The sequence below is a fragment of the Cyprinodon tularosa genome, unplaced genomic scaffold (genome assembly GCF_016077235.1).
Source record: "Cyprinodon tularosa strain WSP-4 unplaced genomic scaffold, ASM1607723v1 ctg66, whole genome shotgun sequence".
Classification (NCBI taxonomy): Eukaryota; Metazoa; Chordata; class Actinopteri; order Cyprinodontiformes; family Cyprinodontidae; genus Cyprinodon; species Cyprinodon tularosa.
In genome coordinates, this window is record NW_024039407.1 from 5,286,797 (window position 1) to 5,309,503 (window position 22,707).

The 22,707-nt window shown below is 37.3% G+C and overlaps 1 protein-coding gene across 1 annotated transcript in view; it reads right to left on the minus strand.

The window, feature by feature from the left end:
- The window catches only part of vwa5b1 (von Willebrand factor A domain containing 5B1), a 76,013-nt gene extending 54,137 nt beyond the window's left edge, over nt 1-21,876 (minus strand). Inside the window, exons 1-7 of the mRNA XM_038309204.1 lie at nt 21,547-21,876; nt 11,938-12,094; nt 11,649-11,810; nt 9,409-9,634; nt 7,683-7,837; nt 4,165-4,296; nt 288-412 (exon numbers count right to left, since the gene is read on the minus strand). Coding sequence (XP_038165132.1) covers nt 288-412; nt 4,165-4,296; nt 7,683-7,837; nt 9,409-9,634; nt 11,649-11,810; nt 11,938-12,076 — 939 coding nt within the window. The 5' untranslated portion in view covers nt 12,077-12,094; nt 21,547-21,876. The remainder of the gene's footprint in view (nt 1-287; nt 413-4,164; nt 4,297-7,682; nt 7,838-9,408; nt 9,635-11,648; nt 11,811-11,937; nt 12,095-21,546) is intronic.
- Between the last annotated feature and the right edge of the window lie 831 nt (nt 21,877-22,707).

The following is a 22,707-nucleotide window of genomic DNA, read 5'->3' on the forward strand; positions in this document are numbered from 1 at the left end:
GCACTGATTTTAAGTAAAAAACAACTTATTTAGATTTCCATTTTTTGCAGTGTAATCGCATCATCAATCCCACATTTTCAGGTGAAAAATTCACCACAGTGAGCGAAAAATATAACAAAGGACATATAATTTTTGAAGTAATTATTGGTTTTTACGTATCACAAAGGGATATTTTTAGGCTAATAAAAAAATTAAAACATTTAGACCAACATGTTCAGCTGGTTGTGGATCCCTTTAAAAGATAATGGGTATAATATTAACAGAATTAATGTCTGCGCCTCACTCACTTTCCTCTGATTGCTGGAGTCCTTTTTGGTTGCTTTGATGAAATCACTCCGACTGTGAAGGTACTCATCGTATTCCTCCTGCGTCATGTCTCCATTCTCGACGAGCACGTGGGGCACATGGGGCTCTGATACGGCACAGCGATTAAGAAAAAAGACATCAGGATAATTATTGTCAGTTTCTGACTCATAGCTTAACAGGGAAGTGGGGGGTACTCCAAAGCACAGGATTACGCCCACATTGATTGTAGATGTAATTCTATCACAGTGGGACTAAAGAAAGAAATATGAAGAGAAAGGATTAAGTTCTAACCAGGATCAAGGATCATAGTAGAAAGAAAATCCTTATACCAAGACAAATCGACCCAAAATAATAATAATAATAAAAGTTCAAATCTTTACCAGGTTCTAAAACTCTTCAAGTTTAGAAAAAAAAAAAACACACTACCACTTGACCTTTAAAGCATGATGAAAATTGTGTTTAAAGATAAGTAATTTACCAGCTTGCAGCAGAAATAACTTGAAACGATTAATTTTCTGCATCACTTTATAACCCTCCCACATTATTTTAAAGTAATTTTGGATAACTCCTGACTTTAGTTTATTAAGGTATGAAGGCATTTCTATCAGCAGAGCTCAATAGGGTATCACCCTAGCATTTGAATCAGCATTACAAGGTTTTATAATGGTAGTATTAATATTTGTGTTGTGTTTTATCCATACAAATAATATTTACCATCAAATGTGTTTGGTTACACAGCTTTTAGAATAATAATAAAAGGTTGCTGCTGAGTTTTACATTATAGATACTGCTGGTTTTCTAAAACACGTCCTTTTGAGATCACCCAATATGCAGAAAAAATGTTTTTAAGTCCCGTGTAATCTGCTTGAAAACCACAGTTTATCATTTTCTATCTTTATAGAGGTTCTGCAATATTATTGATATAGTAAAAATGCAGAGGTGGAAAGAGTACTAAAAAATTGTAATTGAGTAAAAGTATTTTTACTAAATTTTACTCAGAGTAAAGGTAAAATTACCCATCTCAAAATTTACTCAAGTGAAAGTACAAAATTACTTCATTTAAAATGTAATTTGAGTAAAAGTTACTTGGTTACTTTGAGTTATTTAATGCAAAAAAAAGGATGAGTCATGAATCGAATTGAGCACAAGGTGTTTTAATCGATTTCAAGGCGTATTTCAGTAACCTGACTCCGCCAGATGGATTTGCTCCGCATATCCATCTGGAAACCTTCCGTTGAAGTAATTCTGGGAAGTGGCGAAAATACTGGTTAGCTGATTGGCCTATGTTGGTGATAGACGGGCCAAATAAACCAATCAGATCAACGAAGCATATGACGTACTAACAGAGCGACGACGAAAACACAACCACAAGCCAGGCTACTCTTGCTGAAACCAGTCGGGTGAAGAGCAAAAACATATTTTCCTCTGAGAAAAGCCTCGGGAGCAGTGTTTTGCTCTTCTTTCAGTGAAGAAATACTCTGTAATTCCGATAAAACTTGCTCGATAGCCACGCTAATGCTAGTTTCAGCTAACCTGACAACAGCCAGATGCATGTCTCGCTCCGCCTAGCTCCACTCACATACATCTGGGAACCCGCTCATTGAAAGTGATTTCCCCAACGGAATTTATGGTCTGTCCAATCAGGACGCAGGGTGGGTGTGTCCTGGAGTGGAGAAGCGACCGTGAGATTCCAACAACAATGGCGGCTCGCATTGAGGAAGCAAGCTTTAGCATTGATGCTGCTATTTCTTCTGTGTTGTCCAATCTATCTGATATTGTTTCATTAAAAGAACATCAGAGAACGGCTTTGAAGGCTTTTGTTGGTGGAAACGATGTTTTCCCCCTTCTCCCGACCGGATTTGGCAAGAGCTTGATCTACCAAATGGCTCCTCCTCTCACAGCGTCACGGGTTAGCTTCGGTGTGAGTGGTTGAAATAGCACGTCAATAAAGATGACAGACAAGTGGCTTATCCAAAATATATGCAAGGAGTTTTGATAAGGCCCAGCCTTCAGTAAAGGCAATTCCTATGGCGGGTTCCCAGATGTATGTGAGTGGAGCTAGGCGGAGCGAGACATGCATCTGGCTGTTGTCAGGTTAAGTTTCAGCGGCTGAAGCCGCCATGTTCTTTAGACTGAACTGTCGCGCTTCTCGTTGCGTCACACCTCAACCCACCTCAAAGCCAACGCTGATTGGACGTTCGTTTGGTGAACGGCTCCAAATTTTCTTCAACGGAGAGTCTCCAGACTGATTAGCGAGTAAAACCTTGAAAGCTCGCGAGATCAGGATGGTCTCACGAGGCTAGTATTTCAGTGAACATCCACACTTGCAAAAGATCAGCTGGGCTAAGGAACATACTTCCTCACAGCACAAGGACAGTGACAACCTGTACCATAAAGTGCCAACAATTTTCAACCCTACTGTCCAACAGACAACACCATGATAGGAATAAAGAAATTTAAACTACGTTTTAAAGTTTTCAAAATGCACACAAAATTAAATGCCCAAAAGGTACCAAGAATCAAACTCAAACACAACAGGATGCCACTGTTATTAACAAGCTCCTCATTTAATGATTTTAACTGACACTTGTTTTACTTTAGTAGTGATTTTTAGCTGTCACTTATTTTTACATCAATTGTTTATATGTTTGAATTGTGTAAATAAAGTGCTGTTAAAAGTCAAAAGTCTCCTTCTATTTTTTAATGGCGATTAAGTGTCGGTTCCGTGACACAGGGGTTTAAATTTCCGGCTGCATTTAATTATTTCATCAGCAGTATTTTTATTTTTTTTTACTCAGTAACGTGAGGGGGTTTTAAATGTAGTGAAGTAAAACTACTTAGGTTAAAATTTACTCGAGTAAAAGTAAAAATTGCATATTTCAAAAACTACTCAGAAAATTACAAATTACTCATAGAAAGTACTCAATTACAGTAACGTGAGTAAATGTAATTCGTTACTTTCCACCCCTGTAAAAAAGTCATTCAGTAACAGATGCAGCGAAGGTGCCTGTTTCCAGAGCAGATCTCGATTATATTCAACTGTTTCTGAGCAGAGCCTGCTGCTGCGGCAGACATAACTTTATTTAGTTGTCATTATTGTTTAAAAAAAAAGAAAGTACAGGTTGTTTTACATTTAAACACAAATGAATATCAAACATTAGTAAATTTGGTCATTTGATCTGTCACATTTAAAATGGGAAAATATTGTTATCACATTCGAATAATAATTTATAAAGTAAATTCCTTTGAATGTCTTGTTTTTCACAGCTTTTCGTAAAAATATGTCAAGAGCAACTGAAACCCAATGCTGTATTGCAGCTAAAAGCAGGGATACCTTCATCTCCTGAATGTCTGAAATGCAGCTCTTTCTCCTCAGTTCCTTGGCTTATGCTGAGCGTCCATGTTGCGACAGAAACAACAGCTCAAGTTTGCTTTGAATTAGGTTGCCCTACACTGACCTCACGTCTGCATGTGAACAAAATTCTCAAAAGAGGCCCATCAGCTCAGTTTGTCCATAGTTCATACCTGCCTCAGGGAGACCACCAGCCCACACAGGCTACAGATCAGACAGCATCGAGGGACAAAAAGAGCACCCGAGAAGAAATACCTTGGCAATCCACTCCTACACTATGGAGAGGGACTCTGCAGGCATTTATTGCAACTAAGGAGGCTTTTTTCCTCAGTAAGACACTCATACTCTAAGTAGTGAGTCACCTCATAGCTGATCTGATTACAGGCCACCTATTGTGTTGAGGAAAAAAAAAAACCAAGAAGCAATTTCAAGATATTTTACTTGTAGAAAGAATAAAAGTTTAATTGCAGGCTGGGCTGCAAAAGAGTTTTAAGCTGTAGACCTACCGCTGGGGTAGATAAGTATTTCCACAGGGCAGTCGTAAGTGTACTTGTCAGCCAGTGTGATGACGACGCTGGTTGCCGAGCGAGCAAGAGGGTCTGCATCAGCTCGGATGGCATGAGAAGGGCTCTCCACTCCTACACAGAGCAAATGATAAGTGGATCTAAAACACCAGCAATTACTTCAGGTATGATCATACCTATACACACAGAAAAATCGAAAGTGTTGTATGCTGAAAGTACAGTTTTAACATTTGTTTAGTCTAATTCAACTATGTGAGTTAGTTGCTCCAAAGAGTTTGTGTTAATCTGCAGAGTTAAACTCAAACAAATCAGTTAAGTGTTGCTTTTGAAATAAAAAATGTGCAAAGTTTTTTTCTGAAATGCCAACCCATCTGGGAAGGCATGAGCTAACAACAACATCAGGGGAGCAATATGCTGATGAAGGTTCTCAGTCATCCAGGTCATAGTAATTCCGTAAAAATTCAAAAAATATCCACTGGACTTGGTTTCCAAGATTTGAAGACGTTTCTCCATCTCTCCAGGAAGCTTTCTCAATTCAAATGTCTGGATCTGCAGTGAGTTTGAGTCTTATATAGACAAGGCCCTGTATCGCTTGGAAACATGCAAATGGTAACCGATGAATGGGTCGTTTGGTTCCATTGTTAGCCTGTAATATCGGAAACCTGTCTATGATTGTTAAGAGTCAGTCGTTGAGAAGGTATCTTTATATTGGAGAAAGCGAATAACCTCTCCACAGACGCATGGTCCAACACAGAGAGCGCCCTCCTCTGGACAAGACTCCGCAGTACACCTACACCTTGTGGACAAAGGACATTCTTTTGAGGACCAGAATGCTCACATTCTGGACAAAGAAAATAGGTGGTTTGAGAGGGGCGTGAAGGAAGCCATCTATGTTAAGAGAGAAAAACCAACTTTAAACAGAGGTAGTGGACTCAGATTCCAGCTTCCAAAAACGTACACTTCAATCATAGACATGATCCCTTCCAGATATCACCAAACCCCCCACCCCATCACAGAGGAACGAGGGACCTACCTGCTCCAGCCAGTGAACAATACCTCCTCAACGACCGACTCTTAACAATCATAGACAGATTTCAGGTATTACAGGAGACAATCCCCCCCTTAACGGCAATCCCCCCGTTTCACGACCGACCCTCAGAATCATAGACAGGTTTCAGATATTACAGGCTAACGATGGAACCAAACGACCCATTCATCGGTTACCATTTGTATGTTTCCAAGCGATACAAGGCTTTATCTATATAGGACTCAAACTCACTGCAGATCCAGACATTTGAATTGAGAAAGCTCCCTGGAGAGGTGGCGAAACGTCTTCAAATCTTGGAAACTAAGTCCAGTGGACATTTTTTGAATTTTTATGGAACATCAGGGGATTTTGGAGTTGTGATGGATACAAAGTTGCATCCTATGTCACAATGCAAGTTTGTCCTGCGCCTAGAGGGTCGCAAGTGTGAACCTCAGCTCTGTTGTTGTGTCCTTGGGCAAGTCACGTGACTTTGTGAAGTGTTGTTTGTTTCCATAAGGCCTGGTAGCACCTGTTTACAGAAGTTTTGCTTCCATAAGCATGCCCCAGGGCAGCTGTGGCTACAGTGTGTCAGAAAGTATGGAATTAATTACCACTGTTATGCTGATGATACTCTGCTAATTGCTAACACTAGTGTGTGGTGTTAACTGTTGACACTATACCCTAGTTTTAGAATAATTCAACCCTGATAAGTGTTGAATTTAAACTATCAAGGGTATTGTTCCAAATCCCCTGTTTAACACTTTTAACTAGAGTAGTGTGGAGCAATATAGATACTTGGTAATAATAATGGTTGATAATAATAATATTTTAACTTTATTGTTCTCACATAAATTTACCTCTGCATTTAACCCATCCCCTTGGGGAGCAGTCGCCTACCAAAAGTAAAGTGAGTAAAGAGTAAAGTGTTAAATTTATTTCCCTGGATGTTGAATTAACACTTAGGAATTTGCTGTGCAGGTAAATTTATATATAAAGAGTAGGCAAGGTATACAACCAACAATTTGGAATTCAGATAAAATGCTATAGAAATTTAATCAATCTAACTTATGTCTAAAGCTGTAGAGTTACAGTGAAGCCACATAGACATTAACTACAGTCATTATTGTGATAAAGTGTGTGGTATTTGTGAAATTAGCATAGGACTACCTATAAAACACTGAAAAAAATAATGAAACCATTTTTTGTGTCTACTTAATCATATTTAGTTACTTTAACAAAATTGTTATACCATGTTTGTCCTACCATGTTAACATGAAAAAAAATCTGTTAAAGTAACTAAATATGATGAACTAGATACCAAAAATGGTTGCATTATTTTTTTCAGTGAATGTACTGATTCTCTGCATAAATAGATTCTATTATTTTCACCAATGCTTTTAAAGCTCAGTCACACCAGACTAAGGCCACATCTGGTGAAGATTCTCAGTCATCCAGGTCATTGTCGTTCCAAACAAAAAGAATGTTAAAAACAATCCACTGGACTTTGTTTTATTTCCTGGATGGGAAGCGAAACATCTTCAAACTTGGAAACAAAGTGGGTTGTTTTTATCTTTCTTTTTTTTTTTTTTTTGGTAAAGCCACATCACAGAATAACAAATCAGCCAGAATGCATATAATCAACAGAATAGCACAACAAACTTGCCTTGAGAAGTTTCTTTACATACAAATATAATTTGCACTGTGGCCCCTATGAAATAGTGCTCCAGGTATTGGTGAAGTACACACCACTTCAAATTGCATGTATGAGGCTGAGAGAAATGTACAACTCTTTAACTTTCAGTTTAAACAGTGTTTGCCATGCTGTTTAAGGGAATCCCCGAGATTGAGTTAATTAATGAGGAGAAAAAAAAGGGGCAGAGTGTTTTAACTATAGCTGGTAGATTTAAAGACGCAAGCTTCAGGGTTCAGATCCACAGTGATCAGTTTGGATTTGGTGGCATGATTGCCTCTGGTTGCACTTCTCGAGAGAAAGAGCTTATTTTGGCTTTGCATTTGTTCACAAAACCAAACCGCTGGATTTTGTCTTGCAGCGTATAAGAAGAGTTAAATCACTGATATCTTTTTCTATGCAGTAACTGATGGCAGATGTGAAGAAATCTCTCATATATTAAAAAGAAAAATGTTACAGATTATAAGAAAGCTTCTTTGTATGTGCAGAAATGTCCTGAAATTAGGGTGAAAGAGAACACAGGAAAGAAAAACTTGTGCTACAAAGCAGGGACATAGAAGCCGTTTTGGTGATGGTAGAGAATACAAGGTAAACTTTAACTAGTGTGACAGCGGGATTAAATTGAAATCTTTTAATACAATTAGCTTTATTCTACATTCAAGCTGCTCATTTCAGACAAACTATACATATATTTCTATATTGTGGTAGTTTTGTTTCACAGATTTTAAAGCCTCCAATAACAGAATATCATATACATTAACACAGGGAGTTAAATCTTCTTACCTGCGAGGAGATACGGAGCCCGGATCTCCAGCTGGAAGTTAAATTCATAGTCCATGGAGTTTATGGCCTCATCCTCCAGCAGCACTGCTAGCCACAGCGGAGAGGTGTTTGGATTATGATCATGAGGGCTTGAAGCACAAGTGGGTTTTTCACGCCTAAAAATAGAATTTGTTTTATAATTTTGACAGTGAGCATCATATAATTTTATTCAAAAATACAGTGTCATACAATAGTCTTTTATTTTAGTAACTCAGTTTACTTAGTGAAATACTTTTTCATTAATCGCACACAGACTGATGTTGTCATATAATAATTAGACCAATAACAGCATTGTGAAACCATTAAGCCCGGCGGCTCCGGTACAGGGCCCAACTAACACCTGCTCACATTTATCTGTTTATAGAAATGGCCAAAACACAGTCACATGGTGTTTCCTCCACACAGCTTTCAAATGGGGCTTTAAAATTTCTAAAACATGTTTCAAAATATTTTTTTCACTCTTTTGTTTTATAGCTGTGTAAAAAAATAAAATGAAATTTAAAATTCCACCTGAAATGTGTGACTCTGCAGGAGTAATGCAACAGCAGGTATTCATTTTTAGCCACACCCCCTAATGGTTGACATCATTGGAAACTAGAGGCTAAGACCTTTCAACACTGCAAAAAAATTAAATTTCAAGTCTTTTTTTTTCTTAAAATAAGTGATTTTTTCATGAATTAAGGAGGTAAGTCAGACACTTTGCCAATGGAACGAGACAATTTACATTTAAAATAAGAAAAAAATAATTATATTGTCTTATTACATCTGGATATTATGTAATTATCTTATTTTAAGAGTAAAAATATGCATTCCATTGGCAAATCATCTTATTTACCTGCTAAAATTCAGGGTAAACACACTAATTTAATATATTTTTACACATTTTTAGATTAGATTTTTTGCAGTGAAGGAGGGGTCAGAGGTATTCGTGCAACCATTTCAGGTAATGCAACTGGAATGCCTTACATAAGCTCGCTCTTTTTATTCTTATTTTCTATTCAGTTTGGAGATATTATTGGTCAATTTCAATTAAACAATGGCTAGATCTTAAGAGCAAAGGCTTTGCCTTATGCAGAAGGTCTAAAATAATGTAAATCAGCATATTTGTCTAACCAGATACCATTTTATGTGTGGAAAAATGAATTCACTGCCTGCAAAAATCTTATGTGGAATAAACATGCTTTAGCTTATTCAGTCCAAATTTGCTTGAGTTATAGTCAAGATATGGCTCCATAAATTTGGAGGGTTCATCTAGAGTTTAAAATGGGTTTTCATGGTTTTTGCAGTGTTTATTTTGGCGAGTTCAAATATTTGTCATTTTTTCTTTGTTTAATCACCTATAAACCAGACATGGTGACATTGAAAACACTGTTTCCACCTGAAAAAGATTCCTCAATGCCTTTCTGTCATATAAATACAAACAATTGAATTTCCAATTTATAGTTTGTGAGCTGTCCAGCAGAATTTGTTCCTAAGACTTAGGCTTAAGGGGTGCAGAAATGTGGGCTTAAAGAGAAGTATGTTTAATACATGCTTAATAGTTGCTATTTTCAAAAGTTGCTTTAAATCTGACAAATTAGCGGCATTAGAAGGCAGATCTAATTTACTTATTACAACTGTCGAAAAGGGAAGTGTGGATTTCTATAAATTTAAGCTCAAACACAAATTTTTCATGTTGATTTCTTACGTTCTAGAAAAGTTTGGAGACAACCCCTGCTCCTCGTTGATGGTCCTTTGCACCCGAGGTGTGCAAACTGGTGGGGATGAGACCCTGATACCCCCGCTGGGCAGGGTGGTGAGCTCAGAGGATGTGCTGACCAGGATGTGAACGGTCTCCATCGGAGGGATAATTCCAAGATTAACCACAAGCACAGTCCTCTCAAAATCCTCATCCAGCAGTATGTTTCCTGTAACTGCAGGGCAGAACATTTTTAATATTTGGCGATGTAAAATTCTCCTAAAGTAACTTTCAACAATGTGTTATTTGGTCAGTTCTTCTATTCATGATTCAAAACATTTAAAACAGATTTTTTTTTTCTTTTTTTTATAAGACCAATAAAGAAAATGGGCCCTTTAAAGCTTTTAGCAAATTGGTATTTAATGACATGCCTAATGCTTCAAAATAGTTGCTGGATGAATTTTTAGAAACCCTTCGGGGCTGCATTGTCAATGATGCTTGCAGTTCTAGGCCTCCTCTCAAAATGAATCCAATATTTGCCATTTAGATTCTTTGTAATAATGTAATTACGGACAGAAAAAAAAAGATTTGTGCTTGTCAATATTTTTCTCAGTAAATTGATTCAGGATTGTGTATATTAGGCAGTGTTGTAGTACTCTAGATCGGTTTTTTGATGGTCTCGGTCTCGTCTCGGACTTGATCACATTTGGTCTCGGTCTTGTCTCGGTCTCGGGCGCTGAGGACTCGGCATTTTATTTCAAGACCGGTCAAGACCACAACTGTGGAAATGACGCTAATCATCAGAATATTATCAGTTTCTTTCAGATCCTTCTTTTTATTGGATGCTTGGATTCAAATTCAAGCAATAACCTGTCTCATTGGTAAATGCATGTTTTTTTGTTTGTTTGTTTTTTTGTTTTTGTTTTACCGCTGACACGCCCGCCCTCTTTCACCTGCGCACGGGCTGCAGCACTTCGATTGAAAGTCACAAGTGGTTGTCTGAGAACGGTATAAGATATCGGCCAAATCATCTGTTATAAAATTCGGCTATTTAAATCACAAGGAATATATTTGTAAAGCAACATTGAGAACAAAGCATACAGCGCAATGTAAGTTCTGCAGTGCTTCGCTATCAGAGACGGTAGAGACTTATTACTTAAAAGATGTTTATGTTAATTCCAGTTCTGTGTGTTAAATATCTAGGTGTTTTTATGTGAATGTGGGTCTTTTAGATCAGTTTTAGTGATTTTGATCATTTTTCACATTTTATTGTCACATACTGGCGCTGGTCTTGGTCTTGACTTGGTCTCGGGTTAGGTGGTCTTGACCACAACACTGATATTAGGCATAACATTTTTAGCATAAGCCTCTTGGGTTTGTAACAACCAAAAATATCAGTGCAAAGCAATAACAGTTCATAAAGTACATAAAGGTATTTTATATATAATATAATATAATATAAAAAAAGTTTCTGTCTTTCTGGCAAAACACATTTTATGCCATTTTTGAACTATGGTAAAGGGCCAACCAAATGTCCTCCAAGGCACGCAAATGGCTCCTGGGCCAACCTTTGGACATTATTTAGAATTAATGAGCTATGAGCTCTCAAAACATTCTCAGATTTTAGCTTTATATTAGCTTTATAAGTAATCTTAAAAATGTTTCTGTATGGCTCTAATTCTTGTCGTTCCTATCATCCTACATTATTACATATAAGGATATTTATTAGGCTTATTGCTTGATTTTTTATATATATGTATATATATATATATATATATATATATATATATATATATATATATATATATATATATATATATATATATATATATATATATATATATATATATATATATATGTGTGTAAACATTGTTAACTGGGTTATCTGATTTTACTGTCATGTCAAAAGCCTCATCAAAATAAGAGTGTGATACAAATGTACCCTGCTGTATTCTCAATGCTTCCCTGTCTGCATTGAATATGAAGAATACCCATGTCTCTCTGTATGTTTATTAGATTACAACCTGGCTGCTGAAAGACATTAAGCAAGACAGTTCAGGGATAAGTCTAAAACCAGAATGCAGTGCTGAATTATCCAGTGACCCTTCGCAGAGCTGGAAAACATCTGCAATCTTCGATTTTGCTGCTCTTTCCTTTTATCAAAACAAACCCCCTATAGCCTACACAAATAGAGGCCTTTGGACCAGAAGCTCATAAAACAATATTGATCTGAGTCACTTCAGCCTTACCAGTGCTGCTATGCAGCGCTCCGTTAGATGTGTGGCAGCTGTCCTGATAGCAATCATCAAGTTTTGCCTTGCCCTTAATTTGCAGCGTTATAATTTGACTGGATATCATCGCCTCAAACCCTACAACAATGGAATTTTCCTCCAGTGGATATATGAAGATGCCTGCAGGAAAAAAATGAGACAAGACATAAAATCAAAGGTGTTAAAAAAGGATTTTAACCCCTGCTTTATGAGGCACGGAGTGGAGAACCGAATCAACATGGTTATGCAATGCAACAGTCTCACTTACCCTCAATGGCATGATCTTCAATATTCTCATAGGTCATAGAGGCCGTCAGGGCCAGAGTGTAACCCCTGACGCAGCAGGTGATGTCAGACACACTGAGAGGCAGAGCACACCGGGTCTCCTTGTTAATGAGTCCTGGCATTCTGCTGGCTTTAAGATTCTGGTTTGAAAAGCAAAAAAAGTCAAAATCAGTTCATTTTACCAATACTGCATGGGGGTCACAAAAAAGTTTCTGTTGATTTCTGTTTCATATTTCCCCCTGCAAATTATTCCACTAATTGAAATGTCTTTAAATATACATTTACATGAATTCAACGCACTGAAGTAAGCAGATAAATGGAGGCAGATGATGTATTTCAGTCATCAATGCACAGATTCAGCGACACACAGGAGCTCTTTTAAGCTGGGCACTGTTTCATTCACAACACCTGTCTCATCAACCAGGAATCAGAATCAACAATACTTTAATAATCCCAGGGAGAAATTACTTTAGTTACATTGTCATTTTGACAATGACAATAAATTCTTGAATTGAATTGAATTGAATTACTCCATCTGTAATAGATTGACTATAGGACCAGTTTGATATAATACAATTTCATACAATATATATTATTAGGGGGTCCCTGCTCCATCTCACCATCAGTTTGGGGGTCCTTGGCCTGGAAAACGTTGAAGACCCCTATATACCCCTATGGCAAAAAAAGGAAATATTTTCCACTCTCAAAGGTAAGAGATGGGAGATTACTAGTTACTCAGTTACATTTACTTGACAATAAAAAATTACTTTGAGGAGTAGCTTTACTGCACTATACTTTCTAATTATTAGTGGTGTAATTTTTTTATGAAGTATCACTACTCTTACTTGAGTCAAATTCTTGGCTTCTTCACTTGCCTGTGTAAATTCATCATTCAATTTAGCACTCTTAAATTGGAAGGCAACTAAACTTTTGTTCAGGATGTTTCAACACTAATTGAGGACTCTTTGATAGTTGTAGCATTGATGTATAGAAGCAAAATTATTACAAGTATTTAGGGAAAGAAATGACATAAGGGGCCCAGAGGGCACCATGAGAGAGATCCCTCAGATTCTATAAATTAACATCTTGAATAAAACTGCAGCAACGTAGACCCAAATCATTTGCAGAATATTTGTTCCACAAAGATTTTATTGGGATGGAGTTGTCTTCTGGTACAATTTGGCAAATCTAGCCAAATGTGCAAAACTTGAGTCAAACGACTTCATCTCATAAAAGTGAAGCTAACTAAAAACAGGGCAGATATCCATCAGATGACTTCCTTTGTATATTTCATATCCTTTGGTTATTACGTTTACCCTGTGTGTCGGCAAAATGTACCATGAGTCATGTCAACATTAGTCATTTGTTTACATGCACCCAAAGGAGACTGAAACTGATGTAAGCTACTAAACACATATTCACTACACTGATATTACTGCCTCAGAGATGTTGTGCCATCTGCCATGATCATAGTTTTTGGACATTGGGAACCAGTGTCCATGTTACATCTTGACATGATGACCAGAGAAGAAGTCACAGCGTTGGCGAATAAACAGCTGTGGAATCTCTGCAACCCGCCCTTTTCAGCCAAGGCCTCCAAAAGCAGTCACAGGACCTCCCACAGAGGTGTGACTTGCCAGACCCTCTCTGTGTGGACAGAGAAAACCAAAGACCCAACCAGATTCTTTCTCTTTTTCCTGCTCTCTTGCCCATGAAGCTGGGGTCCGCTTCAGCAGGATTCCCAGCGAGATGGAATTCCAAGGCCCAGGGATACCCAGATCAGAATCCTCAAGGATAAGTTATTATGGTGACCATTCAGAACCAGACTGCTGCAAAAAAGACCTTTTGCAACACATTTCTCTTTAGTTTCAGAACTTATAGAGCCAGACTTGACGAGAAAGCCGCCTTGATGTGAACCACTGAGATAAAGAGAGAGACTGCCTTGCTGTGGCCTGACTGCTGAGCTGCAGCTGGATAAAACTCAACCTTTCCTAATGGAAATGGGAAAAAAAAAAAGGTTTGCAGGTCTGGCATAGTTAGGGACAGAACAAACAATATGTCTTTTGATGAACTTGATCATTTCATGTGTTTACTGATGAGTAAGGACAAAGCTAACAGAATGGACTGTATGCTATGCTATGCAGAAACATGTGTTGAGCTGTTACTAAAGCTTGGACAAGCTTTATTCACTAAGGGTTTAAACACTGATATAACATTAGTGTTCATGTGTTCCTTTAATGCTCATTACATTTCCATTACCAAGTATGACCAAGAGTCATTTAGTGGAATCCTGATGTCTATTCACTGCTAGCTATTTCAAAGAGGGTAGAATCATTAAAGGTTACTGGATCTTGATTAAGCAAATCATTTAATTAAACATTATTTGGCAAAATAATGTATTATTCACCTCATAGATTTGCGTTATGAATTGGTCTGAAAACATTCAAATTGCTCTAAATCAGTGAAAAGCTAATTTTATCATATCCCTAATTCTTCCAGAGAAAGTTTGGTTTTCAAACTCAAGCTCCATCTTAAACTGTTCTATGGTTTTAACCATGTTTCCCTTCCTCTTTGTACATAATAGTTTAGTTTAGTTTTACTAGTCTTAGTTGAGAGGGTTAAACTGAAATATGTTTGACTTAGAGTTGAATGATTTTTGTTAATAAACTCTTATATTTTGAACAGAAGTTGTGGTGAGTTTATTCCATGTACAGTATGTGCAGAATTAACTATTTGACCATTAGTACTCGAATCACTCTTTCGTTTATTGTTCTAACACACAGCTAGTAGGGTGTGTGTCATAAACAGTATATAACGGCTTAAATAATATCTGATTAAATAAGATAATTTCCACCCCAACCGGGGAGGGCAATAAAAGTCTTAAAGTATCAGAAATATAACTTCCCAACTGGCTGGGATTTGAATAGAATATAAATCCACAACATTAATGTGGCATCCAACCTGGATGAGCATTTAACATAAAATCACAACAGAGATGGTGCTCCAAGAACATGATATTTATTAAACTTGATTACTTTAGTTTTGTATATTTAGATGGGTTTGAGCAAGCAATGTGTGTCCTCTGTGTTACATTGAGTCAAATTATAAATTTGACTCTAAATCATAAATATTTTTGTTCAGCTATGTTTCACAGGTCTTTAGCTGATCCAGAATGCTGCTGCCTGCATCCTCACTAGAGCTAAGAAAGTGGAGAATATCAGCCCAGTTCTTAAGACCTGGCAAAGGCTCCACAGATGTCAGAGAATAGACTTTAAAATACTCCAGTTAGTCTATAAATCACTGAATGGCTGAGCTCTATAATGCATTTCAGATCATATCAGTTGATCAACCACCCTGACACCTCAGGTCTTTGTGCTCGAATCAAACCCAGAACCAGAAGCATACAGAAAAACTGTAAAAGCACATAACTCTATGTTTATTTAAATTTATAGCTTTATTATTTGTATTGCCATTTTGCTGCTGCAATGTGCTTTGCTTTTTTCTTGTGTACAAATGCGTTATATTGAAAAATTTGGCTGTGGTTTACAGTTAATATATATATTTTAGCCTTTCATAATTCTAACCCTGTTCTTAAGGAAATCAAAATCCAGAATTTAAAGTTTTTCAAGTCGTATAAAGAGAATGGTGAGCAAATTTATTCCCAGTCAAGCAGGCAATGAGAGTTTTTTTTTTCCAATAAAAGAAATGAGTAGACATTCCAACCTTCTCTGGTTCAAAACTTTTTTAATATCTTTCGGCATTGTTGGGGACATCACAGATGGGCAAGTGGATCATTTCAAAATCACCATTTGGACTTTTAATAACAAAAGCAGATGTTGGCTTTCATATTATGCTCCAATAACAAGCTCAGCAACATGTCTTTTAAGCTCAAATACCACAGTATCTCATTTCAAAAGGAATGCAACTTTATTTATTACACCACTCAGATTTGTTTTCACTCGTCTCTGGCCTTTCTGGGATGCTGTTTTTCACATTTACTCGTTTCCATTAAAAGTAGTGAAAAGTGAAATGTACCCGCTCTTTTGATCCCTTTCCAAACCGTGTTTTTTTGCTAAAAAGAACATGCTTTTAAAATTGCAGTTTAAAATTAGGCTTAAATCTTATTTAAGAGTTTTAAAAGCATCCTTGTTCAAATTGAGCACAATTTCACTTTTGGTAGCCAGCAGTAATAACTTCAAATTCACAGCAGGGCCACTTTTACTCATCTTTTTTACTCATCAGTATCATGTAAAACCTGGATGTCTATGGTAAGGTGACACCAGTTTTACGAGCATTAAGGATAAAAGTCATGGTGATAAAAAAAAAAAAAAAAGGTTTTAAAGTGATATTGTTATTAAAGCACAGCAAGAGATTTGCAGGTTTTTGCAACACATTAGAGCTATCTGGCAGAAAATATGGATCTTCAAACACATTAAATAGATTAAAAGAGCAGTAATTCGCTTTTAATGGATTTAATAAATACACTGTTTGAATTAATTATTGGCATACCTAGTAGACATTAGGAAAAAAAGAATGTTGGGATAGACTGTTATTTTTTGCATTAGCGTCAGCTCACACTAAGAACTTTAGGAAAAAAAATGTATTGTATTCCACTTTGTCGCATCCCTCTTGTTACAAATAAAAAAACAAATGGGACATCACTTAGTCTCTTAGACACAGGAATGTTTAACCAAACCATGAATATTTTGGTTCTTACTTTTGTTTGTTCTTATTCCTGGACGGAGCCGCCTTTTACAGCTGCTTTTTGTGTCTCTGCTTCTGTCTCCTTGAACCCCAGTCGGCCTCGGCAGATGGCCGCTCACACTGAGCCTGGTTCTGCTGGAGGTTTCTTCCTGTTAAAAGGGAGTTTTTCCTCTCCACTGTCGCTACAAGCATGCTTAGTGTGAGGGATTGCATTCGAGTCAATGAGTCGATGCAATCAACTGGTTTCCTTAGATAGAAAACTTTGAATTTCCTTAGATTCAAACTTTGAAAACTATAGCTCCTTGTTATTCTCCTTGTTTTTTATGATGTTCTGCATTCTTGCTGTAATCGTTATTCCTCTGTGTTTTTGTTTGTTGTTGTGTTCCATTTCCTGTGTATTTTAGCTCTTCCTCTGCTTATTTTGCTTTTCCCTTGGATTTAATGTTTCCGTGCACATCGCAGTTTTCACCTCTGCTATATGGTTACCCTCCTCGATCTCCCCGTTTATGTTTTTGCTAGCCACTCTGCATCATTCAATCACACTTAATAAGAGGCTGGAGATACAATGAGGCAAATTTAGGAGGTTGAAGAGGGCCTCAAGTTCCTGAGGGACTCATAGGACTCCTCATACAGATTTGGTTCATACAGTTAATATTTGTGCACATTAGTTATGTTTTTGATTATATCCTTTCGCTAAAATTCAAGCAAAACATTCACTGTGTTACGGGACACCCCCCCCCCCCCTTTCAGTCTCCACTGCATTGGATCAGTCCTTCTTACTGAGCATATGCAGAAAAGATTTAGCAAGACAGCAGCGACACATATTAGCAAACAAATCGTAATGAAGAGGCAAGACGAGACAAGAAGAGGAGTGAAAAAAGAGAAAAAGAAGAGGAAACGAAGCCATCCCAGTAGTGCAGAAAAGAGGGGAACGAAAGAGCACAACAGAACGCTGCTTTCAAAGTTACCAAAAGCGACTGCTGCCCCGGAAAAAAAGGTTTTACGAGAGCAGAAGTGACAAAATACAAAGACGGGGAACAAAGTAAACATGGAGAGGAAGAAAATAAGTTGTGCATTTATGATCTATTTATTATCTACACCAGTAGGAGTAGTAAGTATGCTATTTAATCAAATAATATTCAGACTGTCATATACTGTTCTGTAAATGCACGCCCAACTGGTTGAGTTTTAGAACAACAAATGAAAGTGTGAATCGAGCTCAAATCATGGTCAAACAGAAAACTCTCCACATGTATGGAATAAATTCACCACAACTTCCATAAAAAATACGTCCATTGAGAGACCGATGGACTACAGATCTTTGCAAAGGTTACTGGCAAGTATCTTTGGAACCCTCATGTCCTTTTTGCACTTTGTTAGTTCACTGCCATGCCATTTGCATTTTGGGAGTGGTGGCATAGTGGTTAAGGCATAGAGCTTGGAATCCTGAGGTTCTGAGTTTGAGCCCCATTCTTACAAACTGGCCACTCTGGTAACCTGACTCCGCCAGATGGATTTGCACCGCATATCCATCTGGAAACCTTCCGTTGAAGTAATTTTGGGAAGGGGCGAAAATACTGGTTAGCTGATTGGCCTATGTTGGTGATAGACGGGCCAAATAAACCAATCAGATCACTGAAGCATATGACGTACTAACAGAGCGACGACGAAGAGGAGCCAATTGATAGATCAAACTCTTGCCGAAACCAGTCGGGAGAAGAGCAAAAACATCTTTTCCTCTGAGAAAAGCCTCCAGAGCAGTGTTTTGCTCTTCTTTCAGTGAAGAAATACTCTGTAATTCCGATAAAACTTGCTCGTTAGCCACGCTAACGCTAGTTTCATCGGCTGAAGCCGCCATGTTCTTTAGACTGAACTGTCGCGCTTCTCGTTGCGTCACACCTCAACCCGCCTCAAAGCCAACGCTGATTGGACGTTCGTTTGGTGAACGGCTCCAAATTTTCTTTAACGGAGAGTCTCCAGACTGATTAGCGAGTGAAACCTTGAAAGCTCGCAAGATCAGGACGGTCTCACGAGGCTACCACTCTGGGTCTCTGAGCAAGACCCTTAACCCCATACTGCTCCGTTGGCGCCACACAAGGGCAGCCCACTGCTCCCCAAGGGGATGGGTTAAATGCAGATAAATGGTAAATTTCAGGTAAATTTCTGCAATGTTAGATTAATAAAGTTCAGTTATTATCAATACGCATTGAAAAAAATAATGCAGCTGTTTTTGGCATTTACTTAATCATATTTAGTTACCGTAACACAATTGTTTTATGTCCTACCTTGCTAACATGAAACAATTGTGTTAAAGTAACTACATGTTATAAAGTAAATGCCAAATATGGTCAGAGCCAGCACAAAATAATAGGGATGCACAATATTGGGATTTTGGTCGATATCCGATATGCCGATATTTTAAAACTCATGTAGCCGATAACCGATATCGATACTGATGTTAAAGCTGGACAAAAATAAGTCAAACAAGTTTCAAATCATTGAAAATAGCAGTTTTGTTATCCATTTGTGTGCATATGTGTGTAGATGTAAATATTGGTATGTAAATGGGTATGTATATGTATGTATGTGGGTGTGAAAAATAAATAAATAAATAAATAAATAAAAATAAATAAAAAAATAACAACATAACATAGATGTTAAACAAGAAGGTACTTTTAGGTTGCTTTCAGTGCAACTAGAGGGAGAAGGGGTATGAAAAATAAGTTCTACTTCTTTATACCCCTTTTCAGACAATTTACAGTAAGAAAAAATCAATGACAGACATTAGGGTAAATATAATGCTTGTTAATGGTAAACATTGTTTAGTGCATTTCTATTTATGTTCAAACTTTTAAATCGAATCGGAGCAAGAAATTTAAATTAATGTTTACCATTCACTTTTTATGTGATACACATTTGTTAGTATTTCTGAAATTGATTTAATTATTGTTATTATTTGATCATTTCTGAAATTGGAATTGTTTTATTTATTATTATTTGTTCTTTTGATTCATTTCTATTATTTGTTAATTTGATTTCTTTATTTTATTTTTTTGTTACTATTATTATTGTCTGAAATAAATAAATATTCATTCATTCATTCATTTCTGACACTTTGAAAAATAATAAACTCAAATATATTTTCATATGCTGATATCAAATTGATTTTTAAAAACGCGGTATCGATCTATTTTACTTTCAAAATCTCGGGAAATTTCATCGTTCTGTTACAAACTCTCGTGATATTTTGTAAATTTTTGTGAGATTTTGTTAGTAAAATAGATCGATACTGTGTCAATATATCAACATATAAAAATATGGCAAAATGTCATGGATTTTCGGGGGATTTCGTAGCATAATGATGACATATAGCAATATTTCATTAGTAAAAGAGATTGATATGGTGTTTTTAAATGGCAACATATCAGCATATGAAGATATTGTGATATTTTAATGTATCAATATTTTTTCCCTCGTCTTTAGAAGTTTTTAAGTCTGTAAAAAAGACGTTTTTGAAGAAGAAGAAGAAGTAGTATTTTTTTTTTTTTTTTAGACTTTAGAAACTCAGAAGCACATCAAATATCGGGTTAAATATCGGTGGGGTGGCCGATGTCCGATATTCAGTTTTAAGGCCGATACCGATAGGGGGCCGATTATATCGTGCATCCCTACAAAATATTATATTTTCTTAGTTATATTTAGGTGAATATTTTTCCATCTAAAGTAAAAGCTCAGCTACCAGTTGAGCTAAAAGAGCATTTTTTATTAAGGAAAATATTTTTGACCTTGGAAAATGTTATAATGATTGAAGCATTGGCTTTGAAAAAAAAAAAAACAATTTTAAGTAGGAATTAAGATCTTTTTTTATTATTATTTTAAATGTAGCTTGATATTTTTCTACTGCCATTTGAAATTATTTTAAATTAGTGCAGAGTGTGCTATCTGTTAAAACAAAATTAACTGATGCAATAACCCAGTGGTTTATTGGTTATGCCTTCACCTGCACAAGTAATCTGTTTTCTGCTGTCAAGGGGTCTGCGTCGGCTGCACAAGCAGAGCCCCTCTGTACTAGCTAGATGGGATGACGAAAGCAATATCCATAGAGACAGCTCTGCTCACTTGCTTACCTGCATACTGACCAGCAGCATCGTCAAACTGTGCACATTAATCTGACAGTGAAACCAATAAGACTTTACCTCAAGCATTGGTTAGTTTCCTCTTTAAAGAAAATATATATATATATAAATATATATATATAAATAAATAAAACTTCAGCTGCACATTCCATATTTAGAGCCAACAGATAACAGACTGGTCTTTTTTTCTGGTTTTAAGGAAAGGGCATGTCAATGCAGCCACAGATTTCTTCTATCTCAATAGTGCCATCAAGTGTCCAATCAAACACACATTGAAAACAAGACCGGAAAGCTTTAGCTGGACATAATCAACACTTCGATAAAGGAAGCAAACAAGCACAGCTGTAATAGGAAACATCCCCCATCATGCTGCATAGAAGTGGAAAACAAATCAAAATGTTTTATTCCTAGAAAAGTTTTGCTTCTTTAATATCTTTTGGTAGTTTTGGAGTATTAAAAGTGGGTACGGTCATATGAATCCCCCAGCTACCCTCTGGGATCTACTAAAAAAGCATCAACTCTGAACCCAGACAGCCTTCTTCTGCACTCATTCATTGGTGTCAGAGCCGACGGCAGCTGCTATGTCACCACCTGTTGAGGTAAACCTGTTTACATCCACTGACTGATTCAGTGATTGACCTTTTTTTTCCTCATGTAGTTAAAACTACTGAGACTGATGTCAAAAGCAGACGTCGCCAGACAGACGCAAAGCAGCAATAAAATGCATTAGTGTTTCCCTCCCATTGTCTTACCTTTCATTTGTGTCAAGTGCAGCGTGGCTCTCTCTCAGTCAGAAGTCCACTTAACATGAAAGAACACCTCCCCTTCGCCCAGCCTCTCCTTTTCTCTTCTCTTCACTGCTGTTTTCTTTTTTTTATTATAATTATTTTTCCTTGCGTTTAGGTTATAGGATTGCTGCCACAGGTGGCAGGAACTACACACGCAGACGCACAATGCAAGGAGGGGAGCGGGGTAGAGGCTGCTGCAGCAGCAGTGCTTCAGTCAAACCCAGCAACATGTGGTTACAGAAACTGTTTCATTTATTTCTTCCACTGCCCCCTCCTCCTCATCCTCCTCCTAGAGTGGATGCTGGAGTTTGAGGTTCAAAAAGGAGGGCTAAGCATCCAAAGCATCATCTCCACCTATCCCTATTCAAAGCTTTATCCCCACCCACTCATTGTACGCTCTTTGTTGACAGTATCAACAATTCAAATGTCCTTTTAATAGCAGGGGATCAGCGAGCATGTCATGCAGTGTAACACCAGCAGCAGATGGGTGGGAGACAGCATCCAGCCTGCCTACTGAGAGACTGAAAGAGAAGCCGCATGCAGACGGACAGGAGCGTTTTCCTCCTAAGTGGGTGGCTTGGTTGTCACAGGGTTGTTTGATCACTTTGATACATCTGCTTTCTGCTTTGCAAAGGTTTCCATGACAATTAATGTGTGTTTGAAAATCATTTTGGTGCTGTTGTGAATTTGGAGATGATGTCTGTCAGTGTGTGTGTTGGTGGGTGGATGGGTAGGTAGCTTGGACCCAGCATCCGCCTTTAAATTGGATTAACCTGCAGCCAATAGAGCTCTCCCCCTCTCCTCCCCCTCTTTCTTCCCCCAGTGTCCCTATCCGTTTCTCATCCAAACACGAAGCCTGACTTCTGCCTCGTTTTCTCAAAACCAAAAGGACCAACAATGGGAAATGTAAATATTGGAATAAAAGTAATTTGCTGTTTAAATAATTTCTTAAATGATTTCCATAATTCAATAAAAGGGAATATCTACAAAAAAAAGAGAAATCCTCACGCTTCAGATAAATTAAAGAAAATATTTGCATTTTTTTTGCTTTTAAGTACGCAGTCTCTCCTTCAGTCCCTGTTCTTTTGTGGGAACAATATTTCCCAAAGTCTTTAAGGATTTTTC